Genomic DNA, 17,500 nt, shown 5'->3' with positions numbered 1-17,500 from the left:
GTGACATTTTTTTTAGTAAAATTACGAATTTTGTTATAATTTTGCCAGGTAAAATTCCGATTATTATTTAAACATTGCCAAAATGTTGAAGTTTTCTTATAAAATTGTGACTTTTGTCGAGTAAAATTATGACTCTTTTCATAAAATTGCCAAAATGTAAAGCTTTTTCCCTGTAAAATTGCGTCTGGTATTGAGTAAAATTCCAACTTTTATCATAATATTGCACAAATGTTCAGTTTTTCTTGTAAAATTTTGACTGGCGTTGAGTAAAATTACGACTTTTATCATAATACTAGAGGTAGGCATTTTTCGGAGGTCTCAAGAAGGTAAAAAATACAAGAGTGTGTGTGTGTGTGTGTGTGTGTGTGTGTGTGTGTGTGTGTGTGTGTGTGTGTGTGTGTGTGTGTGTGTGTGTGTGTGTGTGTATGACTGCGAGTTTGTGTGTGTGTTTTTGTGTGTGTGTGTGTGTGGGGACATTGTAATGAAGGATGAAAGCAACGAAAAAGTGGACTTATTATGGTTCTGGAATTGTCTCCATGTGGAACTTTAGTGTTTCTGTCACACTTTTGAAGCATTAAAGTGTGTGTGTGTGTGTGTGTGTGTGTGTGTGTGTGTGTGTGTGTGTGTGTGTGTGTGTGTGTTTATGAGGGGGGGGGGGCATTGTACAAAACCAGTGAAGTCGGCACAATGTGTAAATGGTAAATAAAAAGAGAATACAATGATTTGCAAATCCTTTTCAACTTATAGTCAATTGAATAGACTGCAAAGACAAGATATTTCATGTTCAAACTGGAAAACTTTGTTATTTTTTGCAAATATTAGCTCATTTGGAATTTGATGCCTGCAACAGGTTTCAAAAAAAGCTGACACTAGTGGCAAAAAAAAAAAAGGGAAAGTTGAGGAATGCTCATCAAACACTTATTTGGAACATCTCACAGGTGAGCAGGCTCATTGGGAACAGGTGGGTGCCATGATTGGGTATAAAAGCAGCTTCCGTGAAATGCTCAGTCATTCACAAACAAGGATGGGGCGAGGGTCACCACTTTGTCAACAAATGCCTGAGCAAATTGTCCAACAGTTTAAGAACAACATTTCTCAACCAGCTATTGCAAGGAATTTAGGAATTTCACCATCTACGGTCCCTAATATCATCAAAGGGTTCAGAGAATCTGGAGAAATCACTGCACATAAGCAATGATATTACGGACCTTGGATCACTCAGGCGGTACTGCATCAAAAAGCGGCATCAGTGTGTAAAGGATGTCACCACATGGGCTGAGGAACACTTCAGAAAACCACTGTCAGTAACTACAGTTGGTCGCTACATCTGTAAGTGCAAGTTAAAACTGTACTATGCAAAGCTAAAGCCATTTATCAACAACACCCAGAAACGCTTTGCTGGGCACGAGCTCATCTAAGATGGACTGATGCAAAGTGTAAAAGTGTTCTGTGGTCTGAGGAGTCCACATTTCAAATTGTTTTTGGAAACTGTGGACGTCGTGTTCTCCGGACCAAAGAGGAAAAGAACCATCCGGACTGTTCTAGGCACAAAGTGTAAAAGCCAGCATCTGTGATGGTATGGGGGTGTATTAGTGCTCAAGACATGGGTAACTTACACATCTGTGAAGGCACCATTAATGCTGAAAGGTACATACAGGTTTTGGAGCAACATATGTTGCCATCCAGGCAACGTTATCATGGACGCCCCTGCTTATTTCAGCATGACAATGCCAAGCCACATGTTAAAACAGCGTGGCTTCGTAGTAAAAGAGTGCGGGTACTAGACTGGCCTGCCTGTAGTCCAGACCTGTCTCCTGTGTGGTGCAATATAGAGCCTAAAATACCACAACGGAGACCCCCGGACTGTTGAACAACTTAAGCTGTACATCAAGCAAGAATGGGAAAGAATTCTACTTCAAAAATGTGTCTCCTCAGTTCTCAAACGTTTACTGAGTGTTGTTAAAAGGAAAGGCCATGTAACACAGTGGTAAAAATGCGCCTGCGCCAACTTTTTTGCAATGTGTTGCTGCCATTAAATTCTAAGTTAATGATTATTTGCAAAAAATCACAATGTTTTCCAGTTCCAAGGTTAAATATCTTGTCTTTGCAGTCTATTCAATTGAATATAAGTTGAAAAGGATTTGCAAATCATTGTATTCTCTTTTTATTTACCATTTACACAACGTGACAACTTCACTGCTTTTGGGTTTGTAATGAAGGAGGAAAGCAAAGAAAAAGTGGACATATTGCGATTCTGGACTTGTCTCCATGTGGAATTTTAGTGTTTCTGTCACATTATTGAAACATTCAAGTGTGTCTGTGCGTGCGTGCGTGCGTGCGTGCGTGCTTGCGTGCGTGCGTGCGTGTGTGTGTGTGTGTTCTTGTATTTCCTTCTTGAGACATCAACAAGGAAAAGTAGCTTCCATATGAGGAGGTGTGAACAAGTGATGACATAAATGTATAATGAATATGTTCCTTCTTGACTGCACTTAAATGTAGAATATATGTAGAATATATTTATGTTATTCATATATTATATATTATCTATATAATATATAATATATATTATATTATTTATTATTATTATTGTCTATTGTGAGCGAACTGTCGTGCTGAATTTCCCCCAGAGATCAATAAAGTACTTTCTATTCTATTCTATTCTATTCTATTCTAAATCATGGTCCCAATAACATTGCATCTAATAGAGAATGTCTCATTTGCACCCCTGCTGGTGAAATCTATCAAAATGAGGGTGGTCCCAAAAAGGAGGGATTTTTTAAATTGACTGTGTGTCGCTTTTAAAAGTGCTCCCCCTCTGATCAACATATGAAATAACAAGTGTGTGTAAAAAAATTTAAGTACTCCCCCTCTGGTCAACATATGTAAGAACAAGTGTGTGTAAGAAATTGAAATGCGCCCCATTTGGCCAAAATTAATCAAGAAAAAAAACCTAAATTTGTATGTAGAGACATACGGTCATAACTTGAAGTAAATTAAAAAAACCAAAAAAATCAAAAACAAATAAATTAACTAAAAGCAGTCTTTTTCTCACAATGTGTCGACTTTTTTCTTATAAAATTGGAAACAATTTCTCATATTCTTTCTTTTTCTGTAATGTTGCAATATTTTAGAAGGTAAGAAATGCAAAAATGTGTGTGTGTGTGTGTGTGTGTGTGTGTGTGTGTGTGTGTGTGTGTGTGTGTGTGTGTGTGTGTGTGTGTGTGTGTGTGTTCTTGTTTTTTACCCTTTTTGAGATATCAACAAGGAAAAATTCCTTCCATATGAGGACTGGGGAACAAGTTAGGACCAAAATCATGGTCCCAATACGGAAAACCATCGCATTTAATATAGAGCCAAATACTAGAGTCCGTGAACATTGCTTCAAAGTCAGGATTTTTTTGTTGATTTAATGTGCATACAGAAGTAAACATTGACAGGTGCAAAGGCAGCAATATATGATAAAACAAGACGGCAGCTAAAGAAGAACTTCCCAATTTATCCCCAAAAAAACCTGGTGAACAGCTGACTTTTGTCATAGTTATGCCAAAATTTAAGTTTTCTTCTAAAATTGTGTCTTTTGTCGAGTAAAATTTTGACTCTTTTCATAAAATTGCCAACATTTTAAGCTTTTCTTGTCAAATTGCGACTGTTATTGAGTAAAATTCCAACTTTTATCATAATATTGCACAAATGTTCAGTTTTTCTTACAAACTTTTGACTTGTGTTGAGTAAAATTCCAACTTTTGTTATAATACTGCCAAAATTCAAAGTTTTTCTTTTGAAATTGGGACGTTTTTCTTGTGAAATTCCAACTCACTTTTCACAAGCATTTTTATATTTGCATGGTATGTATATATTATTAATGTTGTAAATACAAATCTTTATATCTAGAAAGGGTGGTCCTATAGAGGTAGGCATTTTTCTCAGGTCTCAAGAAGGTAACAAATACAAGAAAGGTGGTCCCAAAAAGGACTTATTTTTCAAATTGACTGTGTGTCGGTTTTAAAAGTGCTCCTCTTCTGGCCAACATATAATAATAACAAGTGTGTGTAAGAAATTGGAATGCGCCCCCTTTGGCCAAAATCAATTTAAAAAAAAATATATATATATATGTATATTGAGACATACTGTAATAACTTGAAGTAAATAAAAAAACAAAAAATAACATAATTATAAGCAGTGTTTTTCTCCCAATATTGCAATATTTTCCCGTAAAAGTATTACTTTTTATGTAAAATTATTACTTTTTTATGTGTAATTATTACTTTTTTATGTAAAATTATTACTTTTTAATGCAAAATGGTGACATTTGTCGTATAAAATTAAGACTTGTATCGCAATATCGCCAATTTTTTTGTTGTTCTTGTAAAATAGTGAAAATTTTTTAGTAAAATTACGAATTTTGTCATCATTTTGCCAGGTAAAATTCCGATTATTATTTAAACATTGCCAAAATGTTAAAGTTTTCTTATAAAATTACGACTCTTTTCATAAAATTGCCAACATTTTAAGCTTTTCTTGTAAAATTGCGACTGTTATTGAGTAAAATTCCAACTTTTATCATAATATTGCACAAATGTTCAGTTTTTCTTCCAAACTTTTGACTTGTGTTGAGTAAAATTACGACTTGTGTTACAATACTGCCAAAATTCTAAGTTTTTCTTTTGAAATTGTGACCTTTTTCTTGTGAAATTCCAACTCAATTTTCACAAGCATTTTTATATTTGCATAGTATGTATATATTATTAATGTTGGGACGGTATAACTCGGTTGGTAGAGTGGACGTGCCAGCAACTTAAGGGTTCCAGGTTCGATCCCCGCTTCCGCCAACCTAGTCACTGCCGTTGTGTCCTTGGGCAAGACACTTTACCCACCTGCTCCCAGTGCCACCCACACTGGTTTATATGTAACTTATGTATTGGGTTTCACTATGTAAAAGCGCTTTGAGTCACTAGAGAAAAGCGCTATATGAATATAATTCACTTCACACTTCACAATGTTGTAAATACAAATCTTTATATATCTAGAAAGGGTGGTCCTAAAGAGGTAGGCATTTTTCTCAGGTCTCAAGAAGGTAAGAAATACAAGAAAGGTGGTCCCAAAAAGGACTTATTTTTCAAATTGACTGTGTCTGTTTTAAAAGTGCTCCCCTTCTGGCCAACATATGTAATAACAAGTGTGTGTAAGAAATTGGAATGCGTCCCCTTTGGCCAAACTCAAAAAAAAAAAAATATATATATATATATATATATATATATATATATAGAGAGAGAGAGAGAGAGAGAGAGAGAGAGAGAGAGAGAGAGAGAGAGAGAGAGAGAGAGAGAGAGAGAGAGAGAGAGAGAGACATACTGTAATAACTTGAAGTAAATAAAAAAAACAAAAAATAACAAATAATTAAAAGCTGTTTTTTTCTCAAAATATTGCAATATTTTCCCGTAAAAGTATTACTCTTTTATGTAAAATTATTACTTTTTTATGTAAAATTATTACTTTTTTATGTGAAATTATTACTTTTTGTATATAAAATGATTACTTTTTAATGCAAAATGGTGACATTTGTCGTATAAAATTAAGAATTTTTTTGTTGTTCTTGTAAAATAGTGACATTTTTTTAGTAAAATTACGAATTTTGTCATAATTTTGCCAGGTAAAATTCCGATTATTATTTAAACATTGCCAAAATGTTAGTTTTCTTATAAAATTGTGACTTTTGTCGAGTAAAATTATGAGTCTTTTCATAAAATTGCCAACATTTTAAGCTTTTCTTGTAAAATTGCGACTGTTATCGAGTAAAATTCCAACTTTTATCATAACATTGCACAAATTTTCAGTTTTTCTTGCAAACTTTTGACTTGCGTTGAGTAAAATTACGACTTGTGTTATAATACTGCCAAAGTTTTTCTTTTGAAATTGTGACCTTTTTCTTGTGAAATTCCAACTCATTTTTCACAAGCATTTTTATATTTGCATAGTATGTATATATTATTAATGTTGTAAATACAAATCTTTATATATCTAGAAAGGGTGGTCCTAAAGAGGTAGGCATTTTTCTCAGGTCTCAAGAAGGTAAGAAATGCAAAAATGTGTGTGTGTGTGTGTGTATGTGTGTGTGTGTGTGTGTGTGTGTGTGTGTGTGTGTGTGTGTGTGTGTGTGTGTGTGTGTGTGTGTGTGTGTGTGTGTTCTTGTTTTTTACCTTTTTTGAGATATCAACAAGGAAAAATTCCTTCCATATGAGGACTGGGGAACAAGTTAGGACCAAAATCATGGTCCCAATACGGAAAACCATCGCATTTAATATAGAGCCAAATACTAGAGTCTGTGAACATTGCTTCAAAGTCAGGATTTTTTGTTGATTTAATGTGCATACAGAAGTAAACATTGACAGGTGCAAAGGCAGCAATATATGATAAAACAAGACGGCAGCTAAAGAAGAACTTCCCAATTTATCCCCCAAAAAACCTGGTGAACAGCTGACTTTTGTCATAGTTATGCCAAAATTTAAGTTTTCTTCTAAAATTGTGTCTTTTGTCGAGTAAAATTTTGACTCTTTTCATAAAATTGCCAACATTTTAAGCTTTTCTTGTCAAATTGCGACTGTTATTGAGTAAAATTCCAACTTTTATCATAATATTGCACAAATGTTCAGTTTTTCTTACAAACTTTTGACTTGTGTTGAGTAAAATTCCAACTTTTGTTATAATACTGCCAAAATTCAAAGTTTTTCTTTTGAAATTGGGACGTTTTTCTTGTGAAATTCCAACTCACTTTTCACAAGCATTTTTATATTTGCATGGTACGTATATATTATTAATGTTGTAAATACAAATCTTTATATCTAGAAAGGGTGGTCCTATAGAGGTAGGCATTTTTCTCAGGTCTCAAGAAGGTAACAAATACAAGAAAGGTGGTCCCAAAAAGGACTTATTTTTCAAATTGACTGTGTGTCGGTTTTCAAAGTGCTCCTCTTCTGGCCAACATATAATAATAACAAGTGTGTGTAAGAAATTGGAATGCGCCCCCTTTGGCCAAAATCAATTAAAAAAAATATATATATATATGTATATTGAGACATACTGTAATAACTTGAAGTAAATAAAAAAACAAAAAATAACATAATTATAAGCAGTGTTTTTCTCCCAATATTGCAATATTTTCCCGTAAAAGTATTACTTTTTATGTAAAATTATTACTTTTTTATGTGTAATTATTACTTTTTTATGTAAAATTATTACTTTTTAATGCAAAATGGTGACATTTGTCGTATAAAATTAAGACTTGTATCGCAATATCGCCAATTTTTTTGTTGTTCTTGTAAAATAGTGAAAATTTTTTAGTAAAATTACGAATTTTGTCATCATTTTGCCAGGTAAAATTCCGATTATTATTTAAACATTGCCAAAATGTTAAAGTTTTCTTATAAAATTACGACTCTTTTCATAAAATTGCCAACATTTTAAGCTTTTCTTGTAAAATTGCGACTGTTATTGAGTAAAATTCCAACTTTTATCATAATATTGCACAAATGTTCAGTTTTTCTTCCAAACTTTTGACTTGTGTTGAGTAAAATTACGACTTGTGTTACAATACTGCCAAAATTCTAAGTTTTTCTTTTGAAATTGTGACCTTTTTCTTGTGAAATTCCAACTCAATTTTCACAAGCATTTTTATATTTGCATAGTATGTATATATTATTAATGTTGGGACGGTATAACTCGGTTGGTAGAGTGGACGTGCCAGCAACTTAAGGGTTCCAGGTTCGATCCCCGCTTCCGCCAACCTAGTCACTGCCGTTGTGTCCTTGGGCAAGACACTTTACCCACCTGCTCCCAGTGCCACCCACACTGGTTTATATGTAACTTATGTATTGGGTTTCACTATGTAAAAGCGCTTTGAGTCACTAGAGAAAAGCGCTATATGAATATAATTCACTTCACACTTCACAATGTTGTAAATACAAATCTTTATATATCTAGAAAGGGTGGTCCTAAAGAGGTAGGCATTTTTCTCAGGTCTCAAGAAGGTAAGAAATACAAGAAAGGTGGTCCCAAAAAGGACTTATTTTTCAAATTGACTGTGTGTCTGTTTTAAAAGTGCTCCCCTTCTGGCCAACATATGTAATAACAAGTGTGTGTAAGAAATTGGAATGCGTCCCCTTTGGCCAAACTCAAAAAAAAAAAAAAAAAAAAAAATATATATATATATATATATATATATATATATATAGAGAGAGAGAGAGAGAGAGAGAGAGAGAGAGAGAGAGAGAGAGAGAGAGAGAGAGAGAGAGAGAGAGAGAGAGAGAGAGACATACTGTAATAACTTGAAGTAAATAAAAAAAACAAAAAATAACAAATAATTAAAAGCTGTTTTTTTCTCAAAATATTGCAATATTTTCCCGTAAAAGTATTACTCTTTTATGTAAAATTATTACTTTTTTATGTAAAATTATTACTTTTTTATGTGAAATTATTACTTTTTGTATATAAAATGATTACTTTTTAATGCAAAATGGTGACATTTGTCGTATAAAATTAAGAATTTTTTTGTTGTTCTTGTAAAATAGTGACATTTTTTTAGTAAAATTACGAATTTTGTCATAATTTTGCCAGGTAAAATTCCGATTATTATTTAAACATTGCCAAAATGTTAGTTTTCTTATAAAATTGTGACTTTTGTCGAGTAAAATTATGAGTCTTTTCATAAAATTGCCAACATTTTAAGCTTTTCTTGTAAAATTGCGACTGTTATCGAGTAAAATTCCAACTTTTATCATAACATTGCACAAATTTTCAGTTTTTCTTGCAAACTTTTGACTTGCGTTGAGTAAAATTACGACTTGTGTTATAATACTGCCAAAGTTTTTCTTTTGAAATTGTGACCTTTTTCTTGTGAAATTCCAACTCATTTTTCACAAGCATTTTTATATTTGCATAGTATGTATATATTATTAATGTTGTAAATACAAATCTTTATATATCTAGAAAGGGTGGTCCTATAGAGGTAGGCATTTTTCTCAGGTCTCAAGAAGGTAACAAATACAAGAAAGGTGGTCCCAAAAAGGATTTTTCAAATTGACTGTGTGTCTGTTTTAAAAGTGCTCCCCTTCTGGCCAACATATGTAATAACAAGTGTGTGTAAGAAATTGGAATGCGCCCCCTTTGGCCAAAATCAATTAAAAAAAAAAAAAAAAATGTATATTGAGACATACTGTAATAACTTGAAGTAAATAAAAAAACAAAAATTAACAAGTAATTAAAAGCAGTCTTTTTCTCACAATATTGCAATATTTTCTAGGGATGTCCGATAATGGATTTTTGCCGATATCCGATATTCCGATATTGTCCAACTCTTTAATTACCGATACCGATATCAACCGATACCGATATCAACCGATATATACAGTCGTGGAATTAACACATTATTATGCCTAATTTGGACAACCAGGTATGGTGAAGATAAGGTCCTTTTTTTTAAAAATTAATAAAATAAAATAAGATAAATAAATTAAAAACATTTTCTTGAATAAAAAAGAAAGTAAAACATTATAAACTAGTAATGAATGAAAATGAGTCAAATTAACTGTTAAAGGTTAGTACTATTAGTGGACCAGCAGCACGCACAATCATGTGTGCTTACGGACTGTATCCCTGCAGACTGTATTGATATATATTGATATATAATGTAGGAACCAGAATATTAATAACAGAAAGAAACAACCCTTTTGTGTGAATGAGTGGGGGAGGGAGTTTTTTGGGGTTGGTGCACTAATTGTAAGTGTATCTTGTGTTTTTTATGTTGATTTAATTTTTAAATTTAAAAAAAAAAAAAACAAAAAAAAAAACATACCGATAATAAAAAAAAAACGATACCGATAATTTCCGATATTACATTTTAACGCATTTATCGGCCAATAATATTGACATCTCTACTATTTTCCCGTAAAATTATTACTTTTTTATGTGAAATTATTACTTTTTTATGTAAAATGATTACTTTTTTATGTAAAATTATTGCTTTCTAATGCAAAATGGTGACATTTGTCGTATAAAATTAAGATTTTTATAGCAATATTGCCAATTTTTTTTGTTCTTGTAAAATAGTGACACTTTTTTAGTAAAATTATGAATTTTGTCATCATTTTGCCAGGTAAAATATTCTGATTATTATTTAAACATTGCCAAAATGTTAAAGTTTTCTTATAAAATTGTGACTTTTGTCGAGTAAAATTACGACTCTTTTCATAAAATTGCCAAAATGTAAAGCTTTTTCCCTGTAAAATTGCGTCTGGTATTGAGTAAAATTCCAACTTTTATCATAATATTGCAGAAATGTTCAGTTTTTCTTGTAAAATTTTGACTTGCGCTGAGTAAAATCACGACTTTTATCATAATACTAGAGGTAGGCATTTTTCAGAGGTCTCAAGGAGGTAACAAATACAAGAGAGAATGTGTGTGTGTGTGTGTGTATGTGTGTGTGTGTGTGTGTGTGTGTGTGTGCGTGTGTGTGTGTGTGTGTGTGTGTGTGTGTGTGTGTGTGTGTGTGTGTGTGTGTGTGTGTGTGTGTGTGTGTGTGCGTGTGTGTGTGTGTGTGTGTGTGTGTGTGTGTGTGTGTGTGTGTGTGTGTTAGCATAATGAAGTCCAGGTGCTGCTCTGCTTTAAGGCACCTGTCACTAATATTTAGTGCCAAAAAAAAAAAAAAAAAAAAAAGATACCGATATTAAACAAAAACGATACCGATAATTTCCGATATTACATTTTAACGCATTTATCGGCCGATAATATTGACATCTCTAATATTTTCCCGTAAAAGTATTACTTTTTTATGTGAAATTATTACTTTTTTATGTAAAATTATTACTTTTTTATGTAAAATTATTACTTTTTTATGTAAAATTATTGCTTTCTAATGCAAAATGGTGACATTTGTCGTAAAAAATTAAGATTTGTATCGCAATATTGCCTATTTTTTTTGTTGTTCTTGTAAAATAGTGACACTTTTTTAGTAAAATTATGAATTCTGTCATCATTTTGCCAGGTAAAATTCTGATTATTATTGTAATATTGCCAAAATGTTAAAGTTTTCTTATAAAATTGTTCCCTGTAAAATTGTGTCTGGTATTGAGTAAAATTCCAACTTTTATCATAATATTGCACAAATGTTCAGTTTTTCTTGTAAAAGTTTGACTTGCGCTGAGTAAAATCACGACTTTTATCATAATACTAGAGGTAGGCATTTTTCGGAGGTCTCAAGAAGGTAACAAATACAAGAGAGTGTGTGTGTGTGTGTGTGTGTGTGTGTGTGTGTGTGTGTGTGTGTGTGTGTGTGTGTGTGTGTGTGTGTGTGTGTGTGTGTGTGTGTGTGTGTGTGTTAGCATAATGAAGTCCAGGTGCTGCTCTGCTTTAAGGCACCTGTCACTAATATTTAGTGCCAGAGAAAAGCAGACTGCAAACAGCAGACGAGCTCTTTGCTTGTTTTAACGAGGCTGACGAACCCAACCTGAGGACGTGTGTGTGTGTGTGTGTGTGTGTGTGTGTGTGTGTGTGTGTGTGTGTGTGTGTGTGTGTGTGTGTGTGTGTGTGTGTGTGTGTGTGTGTGTGTGCGTGTGTGTTTTGTCGGTTAGTTATGGATCGCTAACACACCTCCATGCTAGCAGACACCTGTGTCCATAAAGCCAATGAAGCGTCCACAAAACCAGCATGGATGTGATGATCCATAAATCAATGGAGTGCAATACCGGTCTGCAACCAGCAGAGGCGCCGTCGAGTCCGTCTCAACTGTTTTGCTGTCCAAAGAAGCCCCGTCATGGCAACAGTTTTGTCGTGGCTCACGTCACCGCGACAGAGACGGAGTGCAGAACCTGCTGTGGTTCTGCGGTGGAGGCCCGTCTGGACCCAGACAAAGACCTCCCTGTGTCAGCTAGGTGGAAACTTACCTTCGTTCTTCCAAGAAACGTACGAGGCCGTCGGGTGTGGCGTCTGGTTCTGGTGCCAACGGGGTGGTTTGCCATCACCTGATTGGCTGCAAACAACAACAAGAGGCCGCTCAGGTTTTAAGTCCGACAGACAAGGACTGTTTCGGGGACTGGAGGGAAAAAACTAAACTGATCGGAGTGGTTCTCAAAAAGCTCGGTCGGCTCTCCAAGTACCACCTCAGAAAAAACTTGGCTCTCCAAGTATCACCTACAGTAGCGCAGTAGGGCGAAGTATTCATCAAAAACATGGCAGAGGTTTTATTTAACAGGTATATTTCATATATTTACGCACAGTTTGAACAGTAACACTGTGTATTGAATACAGGAAAATAAAACACTGTACTTTCATCAAGGGATTCTTTGGCGTACCACGAGATGGAGCCGAGTTTGAGAGTCACCGAAGTAGGAAAACCCCCCCGCTGAAAGTCTGTAAGAAAGACAAAAAAAACAGCAGAGCACTAAGAGACAGGAAGTAACACAATAAGAGCGTAGTGGGATGCTCTGTGACAGGAAGTCACACAATAAGAGCATGGTGGGATGCAGTCCATGACAGATATGATCATAGATTATGAACATGCCTGCAGAGCTTCATCACTTCATGCTCCAATACTAGATAGGACAAGTCATGTAAGGACTAAGGCTGTCCTATTTAGTGGTTTAGCATTTCTTGTCCTATCTAGTCTTTTCATCTGTTCATGCTCAAAGACGAGATAGACAGGACATGTAAGGACTAGAGCTGTCCTATCTAGTCTTTTAGAATGTAGACTAGATACGACATCTCTGGTCCTGTGTAATCCCAAGCATGGACTGGTGACAAGACTAGCTGGGACTACAGCTGTCCTATCTAGTCTTTGAGCATGATCTAATGAACCCTGTATGGAAGAGAGGCAGAACATCTTCTAAGACAACTGAACAGTCCAGTTGCTTCATCATTTCCTGTTTAAAGACTAGATAGGACAGCTCCAGTCCTATGTAATTTCAAGTATGAACTGGTGACATGACCATATGGGACTACATCTGTCCTATCTAGTCTTTGAGCATGATCTAATGAACCCTGTACAGAACAGAGGCAGAACATGTTCCAAGACAACTGAACAGTCCAGTTGCTTCATCATTTCCTGTTTGAAGACTAGATAGGACAGCTCAAGTCCTATGTAATCTCAAGCATGAACTGGTGACAAGACCATATGGGACCACAGCTGTCCTATCTAGTCTTTGAGCATGATCTAATGAACCCTGTATGGAAGAGAGGCAGAACATCTTCTAAGACAACTGAACAGTCCAGTTGCTTCATCATTTCCTGTTTAAAGACTAGATAGGACAGCTGTAGTCCCATGTAATCTCAAGCATGAACCTGTGAAAAGACCAGATGGGACCGCAGCTGTCTTATCGAGTCTTTGAGCATGATCTAATGAACCCTGTATGGAAGAGAGGCAGAAGATCTTCCAAGACAACTGAACAGTCCAGTTGCGTCATCATTTCCTGTTTAAAGACTAGATAGGACAGCTCTGGTATTATGTAATCTCAAGCATGTACGGGTGACAAGACCAGATGGGACTACAGCTGTCCTATCTAGTTGTTGAGCATGATCTAATGAACCCTGTTCAGACGAAAGGCAGAACATCTTCCAAGACAACTGAACAGTCCAGTTGCGTCATCATTTCCTGTTTAAAGACTAGATAGGACAGCTCTGGTCCTATGTAATCTCAAGCATGAAATGGTGACAAGACCAGATGGGACTGCAGCTGTCCTATCTAGTCTTTGAGCATGATCGAATGAACCCTGTTCGGATGAAAGGCAGAAGATCTTCCAAGACAACTGAACAGTCCAGTTGCTTCATAATTTCCTGTTTAAAGACTATATAGGACGCTGAAGTCCTATGTAATCTCAAGCATGAACCTGTAACAAGACCAGATGGGACTGCAGCTGTCCTATCTAGTCTTTGAGCATGATTCAATGAACCCTGTATGGAAGAGAGGCAGAACTTATTTTAAAACAACTGAACAGTTCAGTTGCTTCATAATTTCCTGTTTAAAGATTAAAGACTATATAGGACAGCTGTAGTCCTATGTAATCTCAAGCATGAACCTGTGACAAGACCAGATGGGACTGCAGCTGTCCTATCTAGTCTTTGAGCATGATCTAATGAACCCTGTTCGGATGAGAGGCAGAAGATCTTCCAAGACAACTGAGCAGTCCAGTTGCATCATCGTTTCCTGTTTAAAGACTAGATAGGACAGCTCTGGTCCTATGTAATCTCAAGCATGTACTGGTGACAAGACCAGATGGGACTGCAGCTGTCCTATCTAGTCTTTGAGCATGATTCAATGAACCCTGTATGGAAGAGAGGCAGAACTTATTTTAAAACAACTGAACAGTTCAGTTGCTTCATCATTTCCTGTTTAAAGACTATATAGGACAACTGTAGTCCTATGTAATCTCAAGCATGAACCTGTAACAAGACCAGATGGGACTGCAGCTGTCCTATCTAGTCTTTGAGCATGATCTAATTAACCCTGCACGGAAGAGAGGCAGAACATCTTCCAAGACAACTGAACAGTCCAGCTGCTTCATCATTTCCTGTTTAAAGTCTATATAGGACAGCTGAAGTCCTATGTAATCTCAAGCATGAACCTGTAACAAGACCAGATGGGACTGCAGCTGTCCTATCTAGTCTTTGAGCATGATTCAATGAACCCTGTATGGAAGAGAGGCAGAACTTATTTTAAAACAACTGAACAGTTCAGTTGCTTCATCATTTCCTGTTTAAAGACTATATAGGACAACTGTAGTCCTATGTAATCTCAAGCATGAACCTGTAACAAGACCAGATGGGACTGCAGCTGTCCTATCTAGTCTTTGAGCATGATCTAATTAACCCTGCACGGAAGAGAGGCAGAACATCTTCCAAGACAACTGAACAGTCCAGCTGCTTCATCATTTCCTGTTTAAAGACTATATAGGACAGCTGAAGTCCCATGTAATCTCAAGCATGAACCTGTAACAAGACCAGATGGGACTGCAGCTGTCCTATCTAGTCTTTGAGCATGATTCAATGAACCCTGTATGGAAGAGAGGCAGAACTTATTTTAAAACAACTGAACAGTTCAGTCGCTTCATCATTTCCTGTTTAAAGACTAGATAGGACAGCTCTGGTCCTATGTAATCTCAAGCATGAACCTGTGACAAGACCAGATGGGACCGCAGCTGTCCTATCGAGTCTTTGAGCATGATCTAATGAACCCTGTTCGGATGAGAGGCAGAAGATCTTCCAAGACAACTGAACAGTCCAGTTGCTTCATCATTTCCTGTTTAAAGACTAGATAGGACAGCTCTAGTCCTTACATATCTAGTCCTATAGCTTAGTTGGGATTGACTGATGTTATACCGCAGGCTGAGTCGTGTTGTTTCTGCTCCATTTTGTGCCTGAAGAAGTCGCTAACAAGCCACAAGTCATACTATTTTAAAAAGTGACCCCTTGTTTCCTGCCCAGGATGAGGGTGCGCTCCTTGGAGCCGTGCGGGGAGACGGGCGTGGTCCTCCTGGGCCTCCTCACGCTGCTGGTGTCGGTGAGACTGTCCACCACGGGCCTGCAGGTAAACACGCTTGTCCACCCACTCCCACCCCCACCCACACCCCCGCACATTCCAGCCTCTGTCGTTGTCCATCAGTGTGGCCGCTGCACTCCAGGAATGTTCGGGAGTCCGCGGCCGTCCCATTTTGGAACGCACGTTTCTTGTCTCCCGACCGGCCGAAGTCACAACTCAAAATGTGCTTCGTTCCATCTCCTTCCAAAGTGGAAAAAGGTTAAGAACCCGGAGGAGGATGGAGTATTCCACATTTGGCGGGGTGGTGCCGTGTCAGGGCAATGGTGTCCAAACCATTCCCGTTGAGGGCCGTGTGCCGAGAATTTTGATATTTTTAACTTTCTAAACCAATAAAATATATTCAAATATAACCTTCTGGGCTGCCCTCAAGTTTGGTCCCAGGGCCCCGCAGTGGTCTGAGTCATAAAAATGTTAAAAATGAGTCATATATTAATTTTTGTTTTTCAACGCTTTAATCTCTGAATCAACTTTAAATTTAGCTGTAGATAAAACTTTTTGATATTTAATCTTTTTTTCATATTTTATACCATTTTTGTCAAGGAAAACCCTGTTTTTAATGGCAAAAACACATTTCCAATATTCTCCCAACCCCAAATTGTGATATCAAGTAATTGGAGCCTTACATATGTCAATAATTCATAACAACGTTGATTTTGATTCATTTTTAAGTTTTGAACAATAAAATGTTTTTTTAAATTTAAATCCAACAAAAATTCTCAGAGACCTGGGGGTGAGTTTTTCCTTGCCCTTATGTGGGCTTTGTACCGAGGATGTCGTGCAGCCCTTTGAGGCACTTGTGATTTAGGGCTATATAAATAAACATTGATTGATTGATTGATTGACCCTTTTGGGTCCCATTAAAAATGTGTTAAAAATAAGTCGTACATTATTTTTGTTTTTTACTTTTTCACTTAAATATCTAAATCAACTTCATATCTATGTGTCGATATGAAGTTTAGATTTAAAAAAAAAAATGTTGTATACCCTTTTTGTTAAAGGCCTACTGAAATGCGATTTTCTTATTTAAACGGGGATAGCAGGTCCATTCTATGTGTCATACTTGATCATTTCGCGATATTGCCATATTTCTGCTGAAAGGATTTAGTAGAGAACATCGACGATAAAGTTCGCAACTTTTGGTCGCTGATAAAAAAGCCTTGCCTGTACCGGAAGTAGCAGACGAGTAGCGTGACGTCACAGGTTGTGGAGCTCCTCACATCTGCACATTGTTTACAATCATGGCCACCAGCAGCGAGAGCGATTCGGACCGAGAAAGCGACGATTTCCCCATTAATTTGAGCGAGGATGAAAGATTCGTGGATGAGGAAAGTGAGAGTGAAGGACTAGAGGGCAGTGGGAGCGATTCAGATAGGGAAGATGCTGTGAGAGGCGGGTGGGACCTGATATTCAGCTGGGAATGACTAAAACAGTAAATAAACACAAGACATATATATACTCTATTAGCCACAACACAACCAGGCTTATATTTAATATGCCACAAATTAATCCCGCATAACAAACACCTCCCTCCTCCCGTCCATATAACCCGCCAATACAACTCAAACACCTGCACAACACACTCAATCCCACAGCCCAAAGTACCGTTCACCTCCCCAAAGTTCATACAGCACATATATTTCCCCAAAGTCCCCAAAGTTACGTACGTGACATGCACATAGCGGCACGCATGTACGGGCAAGCGATCAAATGTTTGGAAGTCGCAGCTGCATGCGTACTCACGGTACCGCGTCTGCGTATCCAACTCAAAGTCCTCCTGGTAAGAGTCTCTGTTGTCCCAGTTCTCCACAGGCCAATGGTAAAGCTTGACTGTCATCTTTCGGGAATGTAAACAATGAAACACCGGCTGTGTTATCCGGCACAACAGTCAAGGGGTGCATTCTACGGCGGGGGTGCGTTATC

General features: G+C 36.5%; 1 protein-coding gene across 2 annotated transcripts in view; it reads left to right on the top strand.

The window, feature by feature from the left end:
- The window catches only part of adamtsl2 (ADAMTS-like 2), a 40,843-nt gene that overhangs the window by 8,081 nt on the left and 15,262 nt on the right, over positions 1–17,500 (top strand). Inside the window, exon 2 of one of the 2 annotated variants that reach the window (XM_061980464.1) lies at positions 15,466–15,568. In XM_061980464.1, coding sequence (XP_061836448.1) covers positions 15,467–15,568 — 102 coding nt within the window. In that variant the 5' untranslated portion in view covers position 15,466. Of the gene's footprint in view, positions 1–15,294; positions 15,569–17,500 lie in introns of those variants that run through there. The other variant, XM_061980463.1, reaches the window with a different exon arrangement.

This window comes from Nerophis lumbriciformis, linkage group LG20 (genome assembly GCF_033978685.3).
Source record: "Nerophis lumbriciformis linkage group LG20, RoL_Nlum_v2.1, whole genome shotgun sequence".
NCBI classification, from domain to species: domain Eukaryota; kingdom Metazoa; phylum Chordata; class Actinopteri; order Syngnathiformes; family Syngnathidae; genus Nerophis; species Nerophis lumbriciformis.
Note: the sequence above shows the minus strand (reverse complement) of the source record. Positions and strands in the feature narration are given on the sequence as shown.